General features: G+C 50.8%; 1 protein-coding gene across 1 annotated transcript in view; it reads right to left on the minus strand.

Annotated features, from left to right (window-relative positions):
• Window positions 1-9,028: 9,028 nt before the first annotated feature.
• The window catches only part of MADD (MAP kinase activating death domain), an 86,444-nt gene continuing 81,074 nt past the window's right edge, over window positions 9,029-14,398 (minus strand). Inside the window, exons 37-38 of the mRNA XM_075280720.1 lie at window positions 11,863-11,909; window positions 9,029-9,666 (exon numbers count right to left, since the gene is read on the minus strand). Of these exons, the coding sequence (XP_075136821.1) occupies window positions 9,559-9,666; window positions 11,863-11,909 (155 nt within the window). The 3' untranslated portion in view covers window positions 9,029-9,558. The remainder of the gene's footprint in view (window positions 9,667-11,862; window positions 11,910-14,398) is intronic.

Here is a 14,398-nt window from a genome sequence, read left to right on the forward strand (position 1 = left end):
CCCCTCTACCTCATAGATTGTAAGCTCTTGTGTCCCCCCTCTACCTCATAGATTGTAAGCTCTTGTGTCCCCCCCCCCTCTACCTCATAGATTGTAAGCTCTTGTGTCACCCCCTCTACCTCATAGATTGTAAGCTCTTGTGTCACCCCCCTCTACCTCATAGATTGTAAGCTCTTGTGTCACCCCCTCTACCTCATAGATTGTAAGCTCTTGTGTCCCCCCCTCTACCTCATAGACTGTAAGCTCTTGTGTCCCCCCCCTCTACCTCATAGACTGTAAGCTCTTGTGTCCCCCCCTCTACCTCATAGATTGTAAGCTCTTGTGTCACCCCCTCTACCTCATAGATTGTAAGCTCTTGTGTCCCCCCCTCTACCTCATAGAGTGTAAGCTCTTGTGTCCCCCCTCTACCTCATAGATTGTAAGCTCTTGTGTCACCCCTCTACCTCATAGATTGTAAGCTCTTGTGTCCCCCCCTCTACCTCATAGATTGTAAGCTCTTGTGTCCCCCCCTCTACCTCATAGAGTGTAAGCTCTTGTGTCACCCCTCTACCTCATAGATTGTAAGCTCTTGTGTCCCCCCCTCTACCTCATAGATTGTAAGCTCTTGTGTCCCCCCCTCTACCTCATAGATTGTAAGCTCTTGTGTCCCCCCCCTCTACCTCATAGAGTGTAAGCTCTTGTGTCCCCCCTCTACCTCATAGATTGTAAGCTCTTGTGTCCCCCCCTCTACCTCATAGATTGTAAGCTCTTGTGTCCCCCCCCTCTACCTCATAGAGTGTAAGCTCTTGTGTCCCCCCTCTACCTCATAGATTGTAAGCTCTTGTGTCCCCCCCTCTACCTCATAGATTGTAAGCTCCTGTGTCCCCCCCTCTACCTCATAGAGTGTAAGCTCCTGTGTCCCCCCTCTACCTCATAGATTGTAAGCTCCTGTGTCCCCCCCTCTACCTCATAGAGTGTAAGCTCTTGTGTCCCCCCCTCTACCTCATAGAGTGTAAGCTCTTGTGTCACCCCCCTCTACCTCATAGAGTGTAAGCTCTTGTGTCCCCCCTCTACCTCATAGATTGTAAGCTCTTGTGTCCCCCCCTCTACCTCATAGATTGTAAGCTCTTGTGTCCCCCCCTCTACCTCATAGATTGTAAGCTCCTGTGTCCCCCCCTCTACCTCATAGAGTGTAAGCTCTTGTGTCCCCCCTCTACCTCATAGAGTGTAAGCTCTTGTGTCCCCCCCTCTACCTCATAGAGTGTAAGCTCTTGTGTCACCCCCCTCTACCTCATAGAGTGTAAGCTCTTGTGTCCCCCCTCTACCTCATAGATTGTAAGCTCTTGTGTCCCCCCCTCTACCTCATAGATTGTAAGCTCTTGTGTCCCCCCCCTCTACCTCATAGATTGTAAGCTCCTGTGTCCCCCCCTCTACCTCATAGAGTGTAAGCTCTTGTGTCACCCCCTCTACCTCATAGAGTGTAAGCTCTTGTGTCCCCCCCTCTACCTCATAGAGTGTAAGCTCTTGTGTCACCCCCTCTACCTCATAGAGTGTAAGCTCTTGTGTCACCCCCTCTACCTCATAGACTGTAAGCTCTTGTGTCCCCCCCTCTACCTCATAGATTGTAAGCTCTTGTGTCACCCCCCTCTACCTCATAGATTGTAAGCTCTTGTGTCCCCCCTCTACCTCATAGATTGTAAGCTCTTGTGTCACCCCCTCTACCTCATAGAGTGTAAGCTCTTGTGTCACCCCCTCTACCTCATAGAGTGTAAGCTCTTGTGTCCCCCCCTCTACCTCATAGACTGTAAGCTCTTGTGTCCCCCCCTCTACCTCATAGATTGTAAGCTCTTGTGTCACCCCCTCTACCTCATAGACTGTAAGCTCTTGTGTCACCTCCTCTACCTCATAGACTGTAAGCTCTTGTGTCCCCCCCTCTACCTCATAGATTGTAAGCTCTTGTGTCACCCCCTCTACCTCATAGATTGTAAGCTCTTGTGTCCCCCCCTCTACCTCATAGATTGTAAGCTCCTGTGTCACCCCCTCTACCTCATAGATTGTAAGCTCTTGTGTCACCCCCTCCTCTACCTCATAGATTGTAAGCTCTTGTGTCACCCCCTCTACCTCATAGATTGTAAGCTCTTGTGTCACCCCCTCTACCTCATAGACTGTAAGCTCTTGTGTCACCCCCTCTACCTCATAGATTGTAAGCTCTTGTGTCCCCCCCTCTACCTCATAGACTGTAAGCTCTTGTGTCACCCCCTCTACCTCATAGACTGTAAGCTCTTGTGTCCCCCCCTCTACCTCATAGACTGTAAGCTCCTGTGTCCCCCCCTCTACCTCATAGAGTGTAAGCTCTTGTGTCACCCCCTCCTCTACCTCATAGATTGTAAGCTCTTGTGTCCCCCCTCTACCTCATAGATTGTAAGCTCTTGTGTCCCCCCTCTACCTCATAGATTGTAAGCTCTTGTGTCCCCCCCTCTACCTCATAGATTGTAAGCTCTTGTGTCACCCCCTCCTCTACCTCATAGATTGTAAGCTCTTGTGTCCCCCCTCTACCTCATAGATTGTAAGCTCTTGTGTCCCCCCCCTCTACCTCATAGATTGTAAGCTCTTGTGTCCCCCCTCTACCTCATAGATTGTAAGCTCTTGTGTCACCCCCTCTACCTCATAGACTGTAAGCTCTTGTGTCACCCCCTCTACCTCATAGATTGTAAGCTCTTGTGTCCCCCCCCTCTACCTCATAGATTGTAAGCTCCTGTGTCCCCCCCTCTACCTCATAGATTGTAAGCTCCTGTGTCACCCCCTCTACCTCATAGATTGTAAGCTCTTGTGTCCCCCCTCTACCTCATAGATTGTAAACTCTTGTATCACCCCCTCTACCCCATAGATTGTAAGCTCTTGTGTCACCCCCTCTACCTCATAGACTGTAAGCTCTTGTGTCCCCCCCCACCTCATAGATTGTAAGCTCTTGAGTCCCCCCCTCTACCTCATAGATTGTAAGCTCTTGTGTCACCCCCTCCTCTACCTCAGAGTGTAAGCTCTTGTGTCCCCCCCTCTACCTCATAGATTGTAAGCTCTTGTGTCACCCCCCTCCTCTACCTCAGAGTGTAAGCTCCTGTGTCACCCCCTCTACCTCATAGATTGTAAGCTCTTGTGTCACCCCCTCTACCTCATAGATTGTAAGCTCTTGTGTCACCCCCTCTACCTCATAGATTGTAAGCTCTTGTGTCCCCCCCTCTACCTCATAGAGTGTAAGCTCTTGTGTCCCCCCTCTACCTCATAGATTGTAAGCTCTTGTGTCCCCCCTCTACCTCATAGAGTGTAAGCTCTTGTGTCCCCCCCTCTACCTCATAGACTGTAAGCTCCTGTGTCCCCCCCCTCTACCTCATAGAGTGTAAGCTCTTGTGTCACCCCCTCCTCTACCTCATAGATTGTAAGCTCTTGTGTCCCCCCTCTACCTCATAGATTGTAAGCTCTTGTGTCCCCCCTCTACCTCATAGATTGTAAGCTCTTGTGTCCCCCCTCTACCTCATAGATTGTAAGCTCTTGTGTCACCCCCTCCTCTACCTCATAGATTGTAAGCTCTTGTGTCCCCCCTCTACCTCATAGATTGTAAGCTCTTGTGTCCCCCCCCTCTACCTCATAGATTGTAAGCTCTTGTGTCCCCCCCTCTACCTCATAGATTGTAAGCTCTTGTGTCACCCCCTCCTCTACCTCATAGATTGTAAGCTCTTGTGTCCCCCCTCTACCTCATAGATTGTAAGCTCTTGTGTCCCCCCCCTCTACCTCATAGATTGTAAGCTCTTGTGTCCCCCCTCTACCTCATAGATTGTAAGCTCTTGTGTCACCCCCTCTACCTCATAGACTGTAAGCTCTTGTGTCACCCCCCTCTACCTCATAGATTGTAAGCTCTTGTGTCCCCCCCCCTCTACCTCATAGATTGTAAGCTCCTGTGTCCCCCCCCTCTACCTCATAGATTGTAAGCTCCTGTGTCACCCCCCTCTACCTCATAGATTGTAAGCTCTTGTGTCCCCCCCTCTACCTCATAGATTGTAAGCTCTTGTATCACCCCCTCTACCCCATAGATTGTAAGCTCTTGTGTCACCCCCTCTACCTCATAGACTGTAAGCTCTTGTGTCCCCCCCCACCTCATAGATTGTAAGCTCTTGAGTCCCCCCCTCTACCTCATAGATTGTAAGCTCTTGTGTCACCCCCTCCTCTACCTCAGAGTGTAAGCTCTTGTGTCCCCCCCTCTACCTCATAGATTGTAAGCTCTTGTGTCACCCCCTCCTCTACCTCAGAGTGTAAGCTCCTGTGTCACCCCCTCTACCTCATAGATTGTAAGCTCTTGTGTCACCCCCTCTACCTCATAGATTGTAAGCTCTTGTGTCACCCCCTCTACCTCATAGATTGTAAGCTCTTGTGTCCCCCCCTCTACCTCATAGAGTGTAAGCTCTTGTGTCCCCCCTCTACCTCATAGATTGTAAGCTCTTGTGTCCCCCCCTCTACCTCATAGAGTGTAAGCTCTTGTGTCCCCCCCTCTACCTCATAGAGTGTAAGCTCTTGTGTCACCCCCTCTACCTCATAGATTGTAAGCTCTTGTGTCCCCCCTCTACCTCATAGACTGTAAGCTCTTGTGTCACCCCCTCTACCTCATAGATTGTAAGCTCATGTGTCCCCCCTCTACCTCATAGATTGTAAGCTCTTGTGTTACCCCCTCTACCTCATAGATTGTAAGCTCTTGTGTCCCCCCTCTACCTCATAGATTGTAAGCTCTTGTGTCACCCCCTCTACCTCATAGATTGTAAGCTCTTGTGTCCCCCCCTCTACCTCATAGATTGTAAGCTCTTGAGTCCCCCCCTCTACCTCATAGATTGTAAGCTCTTGTGAGCAGGGCCCTCAGTCCCATTGTGTGAAATGACTTTCTCTGCAATGTCTCTTTCTGTCTGTATCTGATCCCTACCCATTGTACAGCGCTGCGGAATATGTTGGCGCTATAGAAATAACATTTATTATTATAAGAGCACAGGACACTAGTTTGGGCGCAGCCTTGTCCTGTAGTCAGTCTGGGCCTCACCTTCCAGAATGTTCTCTTGCAGCAGTCAGGACCTGCTGACAGGTTTAGGAGCAAAGAATCCGGTCCCCCAATGCCCAATATGGAAGTCTGAGGTCTGTCCAGCTGCTGCCGCTGACAGGCCGAGAGAGCAGAGCAAGGGGGGAGGGGGGGTCACATTAACTGCCACAATGGACCTGCAGGATAATCGGATGGGGCAGAGGTCAGCAGGGTATGGAGGATTCTTACTGCAGGACACAAAGCAACAGGGAATCTATACAAGACCTCAATGTATGACCCACTTCCTGCTACACTGCACCAAATACTCAGCTGTGAGGGCCGTCTACTACCAAAGACTCTCTGCCAACATCCCAGACTGGGAGAAGAGGAAACTCTACATCAACTGGGAGAAGAAGAGGCCACTGTGGAGATCGCTGCCCAATACGTGTCCAGCTGTCACCAAACCAGAGGAAGATGAGACTCCATGGACTGTTATATTTATCCCAATACACCCGCCCCACCCCCACCTCCCCATATAGCGACCACCAACTAAGAGGAAGATGAGACTCCACGGACTGTTATATTTATCCCAATACACCCGCCCCACCCCCACATATAGCGGTCACCAACGAAGAGGAAGATGAGACTCCACGGACTGTTATATTTATCCCAATACACCCGCCCCACCCCCACATATAGCGGTCACCAACGAAGAGGAAGATGAGACTCCACGGACTGTTATATTTATCCAAATACACCCGCCCCACCCCCACATATAGCGGTCACCAACGAAGAGGAAGATGAGACTCCACGGACTGTTATATTTATCCCAATACACCCGCCCCACCCCCCCCATATAGCGGTCACCAACGAAGAGGAAGATGAGACTCCACGGACTGTTATATTTATCCCAATACACCCGCCCCACCCCCACATATAGCGGTCACCAACTAAGAGGAAGATGAGACTCCAAGGACTGTTATATTTATCCCAATACACCCGCCCCCCCCCCCCCCCATATAGCGGTCACCAACTAAGAGGAAGATGAGACTCCAAGGACTGTTATATTTATCCCAATACACCCGCCCCACCCCCACATATAGCGGTCACCAACTAAGAGGAAGATAAGACTCCACGGACTGTTATATTTATCCCAATACACCCGCCCCCCCCCCCCCATATAGCGGTCACCAACGAAGAGGAAGATGAGACTCCACGGACTGTTATATTTATCCCAATACACCCGCCCCACCCCCACATATAGCGGTCACCAACTAAGAGGAAGATGAGACTCCACGGACTGTTATATTTATCCCAATACACCCGCCCCACCCCCCCCATATAGCGGTCACCAACGAAGAGGAAGATGAGACTCCACGGACTGTTATATTTATCCCAATACACCCGCCCCCCCCCCCCCATATAGCGGTCACCAAACCAGAGGAAGATGAGACTCCAAGGACTGTTATATTTATCCCAATACACCCGCGCCCCCCCCCCCCCCCATATAGCGGTCACCAACGAAGAGGAAGATGAGACTCCACGGACTGTTATATTTATCCAATACACCCGCCCCACCCCCACATATAGCGGTCACCAACTAAGAGGAAGATGAGACTCCACGGACTGTTATATTTATCCCAATACACCCGCCCCACCCCCACATATAGCGGTCACCAACTAAGAGGAAGATGAGACTCCACGGACTGTTATATTTATCCCAATACACCCGCCCCACCCCCCATATAGCGGTCACCAACGAAGAGGAAGATGAGACTCCACGGACTGTTATATTTATCCCAATACACCCGCCCCACCCCCACATATAGCGGTCACCAACTAAGAGGAAGATGAGACTCCACGGACTGTTATATTTATCCCAATACACCCGCCCCACCCCCCCCCATATAGCGGTCACCAACGAAGAGGAAGATGAGACTCCACGGACTGTTATATTTATCCCAATACACCCGCCCCCCCCCCCCCATATAGCGGTCACCAAACCAGAGGAAGATGAGACTCCAAGGACTGTTATATTTATCCCAATACACCCGCGCCCCCCCCCCCCCCCATATAGCGGTCACCAACGAAGAGGAAGATGAGACTCCACGGACTGTTATATTTATCCCAATACACCCGCCCCACCCCCACATATAGCGGTCACCAACTAAGAGGAAGATGAGACTCCACGGACTGTTATATTTATCCCAATACACCCGCCCCACCCCCACATATAGCGGTCACCAACTAAGAGGAAGATGAGACTCCACGGACTGTTATATTTATCCCAATACACCCGCCCCCCCCCCCATATAGCGGTCACCAACGAAGAGGAAGATGAGACTCCACGGACTGTTATATTTATCCCAATACACCCGCCCCACCCCCACATATAGCGGTCACCAACTAAGAGGAAGATGAGACTCCACGGACTGTTATATTTATCCCAATACACCCGCCCCACCCCCCCCATATAGCGGTCACCAACGAAGAGGAAGATGAGACTCCACGGACTGTTATATTTATCCCAATACACCCGCCCCCCCCCCCCCATATAGCGGTCACCAAACCAGAGGAAGATGAGACTCCAAGGACTGTTATATTTATCCCAATACACCCGCGCCCCCCCCCCCCCATATAGCGGTCACCAACGAAGAGGAAGATGAGACTCCACGGACTGTTATATTTATCCCAATACACCCGCCCCACCCCCACATATAGCGGTCACCAACTAAGAGGAAGATGAGACTCCACGGACTGTTATATTTATCCCAATACACCCGCCCCACCCCCACATATAGCGGTCACCAACTAAGAGGAAGATGAGACTCCACGGACTGTTATATTTATCCCAATACACCCGCCCCACCCCCCATATAGCGGTCACCAACGAAGAGGAAGATGAGACTCCACGGACTGTTATATTTATCCCAATACACCCGCCCCCCCCCCCACATATAGCGGTCACCAACTAAGAGGAAGATGAGACTCCAAGGACTGTTATACCCCAATACACCTGCCCCACTCGAATCCAACTCCCCCCCCCCCCCCCCACAAACACACTTTACTAGCTTTGGCAATGCCAAATATCTATTCGGACGTGCCAATAAAGCTTGTTTGATTTGATATTATATATATACTAGTGTGTGTGTGTGTATATATATATATATATATATATATATACTAGTGCATGTACTGTATATACTCATCATGTAGATGTCAGACTGTATATACATCATGTAGACACACCAGTGACTGTATATATATATATATATCCCCCCGTCCATTGCGTCTCTGAAGCACAAACAAGTTTCTTTACGTCTCGTCCTGTTACCGACAACCAGAGTCTGAAGCTTCAGCGTGCCGGGTGTCAGATCAGCAGAACCTGTAACCTGTCATGTGACTAAATCAGGACGAGATGAAACTACAACCTCAATCCCCCGATGACGTCGAGAAGTCTAAAGATCTTCAGTGAAAACAAAAAAAAAAAAAGTCATTTCCCTGCAGCCGAAGAGGTCGGAGGGATGTTTGTGGCGGTGACTCCCCATCGGCGGGGCCCCGACTCCCCGGGGGTCAGGCTCCCATGTGTTGTGGTCACGCGGCTTCTCTGACGTTTTCTCGCCGCGTTGCATCTCCGGCCTTCAGCTGAGACGTTTTGTCTTCCAAGTGATGTTTTTGTTTTCTGACCCTTCGCTGATCCAATGCACCAAAGCAGCAGAGCTGGAGAGTTTGGTGCTGATATCGCCCTGTGCTATGGGCGGCGCCCTCTGTAACAACCCCTATGCACTTAGCTCCGCCTAGTGGTGACTGCAGGTAACAAGTATTACATTGGAAGCCCAGACTGTCCATTGCCAGCACTGAATGTGATCGGGAGCCCGGGCCGACCCCACCAAGGTGATCAGGGAACCCCCCGACACAGCAATAATCCACAGCCTGGGAGGAGCTGCCCCCTAGTGGTCACCCCTAGACAGCACACAATAACACAGGACTCCCAGCTCAATGCCCAGCCAGCACCGCGATGCCAGTTTATTGCACATTCAGGATCTGTACAGATTTCTATAAATAAGAAAGATCTGGATATTTACATCGTGCTCTCCATGCAGTAACGGGGGGCGGGGGAGGGGAGAGCGTCGCATCAGGAATATTTACACTCTTAGTACCTCGGACCCCACAATGCAGGTCAGCCCTTCTGATCTCACATCTAAAGACCCGGGGGCTGGATGTGGCCCCTCAAGTCAGGCAGCCAGGAGCCAACCCTATACTAGCCAGTCAGCGACAACACACCAGCACACAGCGGGGAATGTGGAGGGACACAAGGTCAGCAGCGGCCTGGAAGAGACGTGTCCGAGTCATCACACAGATCGCCAGAAACACGCAAAACACACAACACAAAAGCGGGGACCGGGGGGGGGCTCTGTAAAATGGCGTCACAACACGGAGGGCGTCTACTACAAGGGTATATGTGCAGGCTCCAGATACAGAACAGCTGTCAGCAATGCCAGGGACAAGGGCCAGGTCAGGAGAGGTCAACTGGACACCGGCCGAGGGGGTCTGCTCTTCATCTCCGCTTCCTTCCCTCTGATGGCGGCCACGTAGGAGAAGAGACACAGGACGGAATAGCAGATCTCGTGGGCCTGCCGAAAAGCAAAAAGACGTCACGACAGAAGCAAAGCAGGGGACGGATTCAGCAAGTTTATCTATAGAGGTCTTACATCTTAAAGGGGTTCTCCAGACACCCACTGGACAGGGGATAAGTGTCTGCTTGTGGAGGATTAGGCCACTGGGGGTGTGACTGGAGTAATAGGGCACATGCGCGGCCCCCTCTCCACTGACGTCTATGGGAATACAACAGAGTGGGCGCTCCCCCATGGTCCCTGGCCGGACCCCCGCATGGACGCCCAGTGAGCAGACAGGTCTCCCATATCTATAAGGATTGCACTACCTAAGCTCGCCTTGTCCCTGACTGGGGTTAGGACGTCAGCGCCTTACTACTCCTAAACTCCGGAGCTGCCATCAATAAATCAGGAGTTTCGCTCGTGCGACGCTAGAATTACCGGCAGACGCGACATCACCAGAGTGTCGGCTTCACAGGGGAGTTAATGAAGTCGCCATACGGACACCTGCGGCCAAACAAGGGGTAGAGTTCACGGAGGGCGGCTGGAGCCTAAAACTGGCCCTGCCGACACCCGATAGGCCATAAATAGGATGGATTTCCCAGGTCTGTCAGCAGGACATGGACGGGGTGTAAACGGCTTCTGAGATACCCGAAATACCAGACCCCCAGGAAGGTCACTGCGACCACGAGCAGCTCCTCCATGTGCACAAGGGGCAGGCGGACAAAGAAGGGAAAATAGACCTTGTACAGGGATCAGATATGGCTTCCCAAAATGCCACACACCAGGGGACAGGTTATAATCCCACTAACCCTATGGAGCTATGGGGCACGGGCGCTGCTCCACTACGTCAGGCAATGAAGGGGTTAACCACTGTAGGAGTCAGTATCCCCGGTGATCAGTGAAGGGGTCGATGTCACTATTACTGGTGGTCTAGGCCAGCAAAGGGGTCAATGTCACTATCACTGGTGGTCTAGGGCAGCAAAGGGGTCAATGTCACTATCACTGGTGGTCTAGGGCAGCAAAGGGGTCAATGTCACTATTACTGGTGGTCTAGGGCAGCAAAGGGGTCAATGTCACTATTACTGGTGGTCTAGGGCAGCAAAGGGGTCAATGTCACTATTACTGGTGGTCTAGGGCAGCAAAGGGGTCAATGTCACTATTACTGGTGGTCTAGGGCAGCAAAGGGGTCAATGTCACTATTACTGGTGGTCTAGGGCAGCAAAGGGGTCAATGTCACTATCACTGGTGGTCTAGGGCAGCAAAGGGGTCAATGTCACTATTACTGGTGGTCTAGGGCAGCAAAGGGGTCAATGTCACTATTACTGGTGGTCTAGGGCAGCAAAGGGGTCAATGTCACTATTACTGGTGGTCTAGGGCAGCAAAGGGGTCAATGTCACTATTACTGGTGGTCTAGGGCAGCAAAGGGGTCAATGTCACTATTATTGGTGGTCTAGGGCAGCAAAGGGGTCAATGTCACTATTATTGGTGGTCTAGGGCAGCAAAGGGGTCAATGTCACTTACTGGTGGTCTAGGGCAGCAAAGGGGTCAATGTCATCATTACTGATGGTCTAGGGCAGCAAAGGGGTCAATGTCACTATTACTGGTGGTCTAGGGCAGTGAAGGGGTTAACCACTGTAGGAGTCAGTATCCCTGCTGATCAGTGAAGGGGTCAACGTCACCATTACTGGTGGTCTAGGGCAGCAAAGGGGTCAATGTCACTATTACTGGTGGTCTAGGGAAGTAAAGGGGTCAATGTCACTATTACTGGTGGTCTAGGGCAGAAAAAGGGTCAAGGTTACTATTACTGTTGGTCTAGGGCAGTGAAGGAGTCAATGTCATCATTACTGATGGTCTATGGCAGTGAAGGGGTTAATGTCCCTATTACTGGTGGTCTTGGGCAGCGAAGGGGTCAATGTACTAATAACCCTAATGGGCTGGCCTGCAATACCAGATATGCCCTGTGGACTGGTGTGGCACTATATCTAGCCCATGGCTTTTTCAATCCTGAACATCCCCTTTAAGAGGGAACCTTTAATAGGGATTTTTGCCTCTCCGGCTGGGATCTGTTATGTCCAGAATTAGGGGATGGCATTCAAGGCCAGTTGGGTATGGCTGGGTGACCACCATGGCTGTAAAGGGTGAGATCTCAGGGCAATCTCATACATCATACAATCACATACAAGCCTTAAAGGGATGAGCAGGAGGGCCACTTACCATGGGTGTCTTGTATCTGTGGCTCACCACTTCTTTAGTTTCAGGAACTAAAATCGGATCCAAGAGACAAAACAGAGAGTTCAAAAACACAGAGAGAAAACATGAAACCAGTGGGAGGTAGGTGGCCCGGCCGGGAGCGATGGAGGACACCCAGGGGACACGTTAGATGGTCACAGACACGACAACACCAGGGGCCACAATGATAACAGAGAGGTAAGTAACACAATGACACCCAGGGGAGCCAGGTCAGCGGATCAAGTGGATTAAGGAAGCGAGCCAGCGAGGTCACATCAATGCCAAGAGGTCAGGAAGGTCAGTGGCCCCGACATCTATGGTTAACCCCGGCCGGTCAGCACTGTGCGGGGCCAACACTACAATATCTCTCATACTCTGCTCGTATTAAAAAAAATGGTAGAAAAAAGCGAGCCACGGAATATAGAGTCAGTGGGCCACGGAATATAGAGTCAGCGGGCAACGGAATAGTCAGCGGGCCACAGACTATATAGTCAGCCACGGAATATAGAGTCAGCAGGCTGTGGAATATAGTCAGTGGGCTACAAAATATATAGTCAGCGTGCCACAGAATAGTCAGCGTGCCACAGAATATATAGTCAGCGTGCCACGGGATAGTCAGCGTGCCACGGAATATATAGTCAGTGGGCCACAGAATATATAGTCAGCCACGGAATATAGAGTCAGCAGGCCGTGGAATATAGTCAGTGGGCTACAAAATATATAGTCAGCGTGCCACAGAATATATAGTCAGCGTGCCACGGAATAGTCAGCGTGCCACAGAATATATAGTCAGCGTGCCATGGAATATATAGTCAGTGGGCCACAGAATATATAGTCAGTGGGCCACGGAATATAGAGTCAGCAGGCCGTGGAATATATAGTCAGTGGGCAACGGAATATAGAGTCAGCAGGCCGTGAAATGTATAGTCAGTGGGCAACGGAATATAGAGTCAGCAGGCCGTGGAATATATAGTCAGTGGGCAACGAAATATAGAGTCAGCAGGCCGTGGAATATATAGTCAGTGGGCAACGGAATATAGAGTCAGCAGGCCGTGGAATATATAGTCAGTGGGCAACGGAATATAGAGTCAGCAGGCCGTGAAATGTATAGTCAGTGGGCCACGGAATAAAAAGGTCAGCAGGACACAAAAAATTCCTGTGAAGATCTTTACACGTCACTAAGCAAAGTGAAATTCCACAAAATCCAGATTGACGCTCCTTTAGTTATTTCCCTAGGACAACACTTCCTGCAAGGACCTCCTGACAGCGCCGTACCCTGTATAGTGGTCGTGCTCGGTACTGCAACTCAGCCCCATTCATTCTGACCATGTGAACAATGGACTGAGAAGAGATAATGAAGAACACCCAAGTGCCAAAGCTCATCAAACAGCGAAGTGGGGGTCCTGGGGGTCCCACATCATATACTGATGGTCTATGCCAAGGACGGGCCATCAATTTCACAGCCCCAGAAATCCCTTTAAGATGTCAGAGTACAAGGACAGGATGTGTTATCATAGGGGCAAAACCAACAAAATATATTAAAGGAGCGTCAATATAGACCCTCTACATATAGGAGGTCTGTATTATGGGGGGGGGGGGGAGGTCTGATATAGGAGGTCTGTATTATGGGGGGGGGGGGTCAGTGATAAAGGTCTGTATTATGGGGGGGGGGTCAGTGATATAGGAGGTCTGTATTATGGGGGGGGTCAGTGATATAGGAGGTCTGTATTATGGGGGGGGTCAGTGATATAGGAGGTCTGTATTATGGGGGGGGGGGGTCAGTGATATAGGAGCTCTGTATTATGGGGGGGGGGGGTCTGATATAGGAGGTCTGTATTATGGGGGGGGGTCAGTGATATAGGAGCTCTGTATTATGGGGGGGGGGGTCAGTGATATAGGAGCTCTGTATTATGGGGGGGTCAGTGATATAGGAGGTCTGTATTATGGGGGGTCAGTGATATAGGAGGTCTGTATTATGGGGGGGGTCAGTGATATAGGAGGTCTGTATTATGGGGGGGGGGGGGTCAGTGATATAGGAGGTCTGTATTATGGGGGGGGGGGGTCAGTGATATAGGAGCTCTGTATTATGGGGGGGGGGTCAGTGATATAGGAGGTCTGTATTATGGGGGGGGTCAGTGATATAGGAGGTCTGTATTATGGGGGGGGGGGTCAGTGATATAGGAGGTCTGTATTATGGGGGGGGGGTCAGTGATATAGGAGGTCTGTATTATGGGGGGGTCAGTGATATAGGAGGTCTGTATTATGGGGGGGTCAGTGATATAGGAGGTCTGTATTATGGGGGGGGTCAGTGATATAGGAGGTCTGCATTATGGGGGGGGTCAGTGATATAGGAGGTCTGTATTATGGGGGGGGGGGGAGTCTGATATAGGAGGTCTGTATTATGGGGGGGGGGTCAGTGATATAGGAGCTCTGTATTATGGGGGGGGGTCAGTGATATAGGAGCTCTGTATTATGGGGGGGTCAGTGATGTAGGAGGTCTGTATTATGGGGGGTCAGTGAT

Source organism: Leptodactylus fuscus, chromosome 7, assembly GCF_031893055.1.
Source record: "Leptodactylus fuscus isolate aLepFus1 chromosome 7, aLepFus1.hap2, whole genome shotgun sequence".
In the NCBI taxonomy this organism is placed as follows: domain Eukaryota; kingdom Metazoa; phylum Chordata; class Amphibia; order Anura; family Leptodactylidae; genus Leptodactylus; species Leptodactylus fuscus.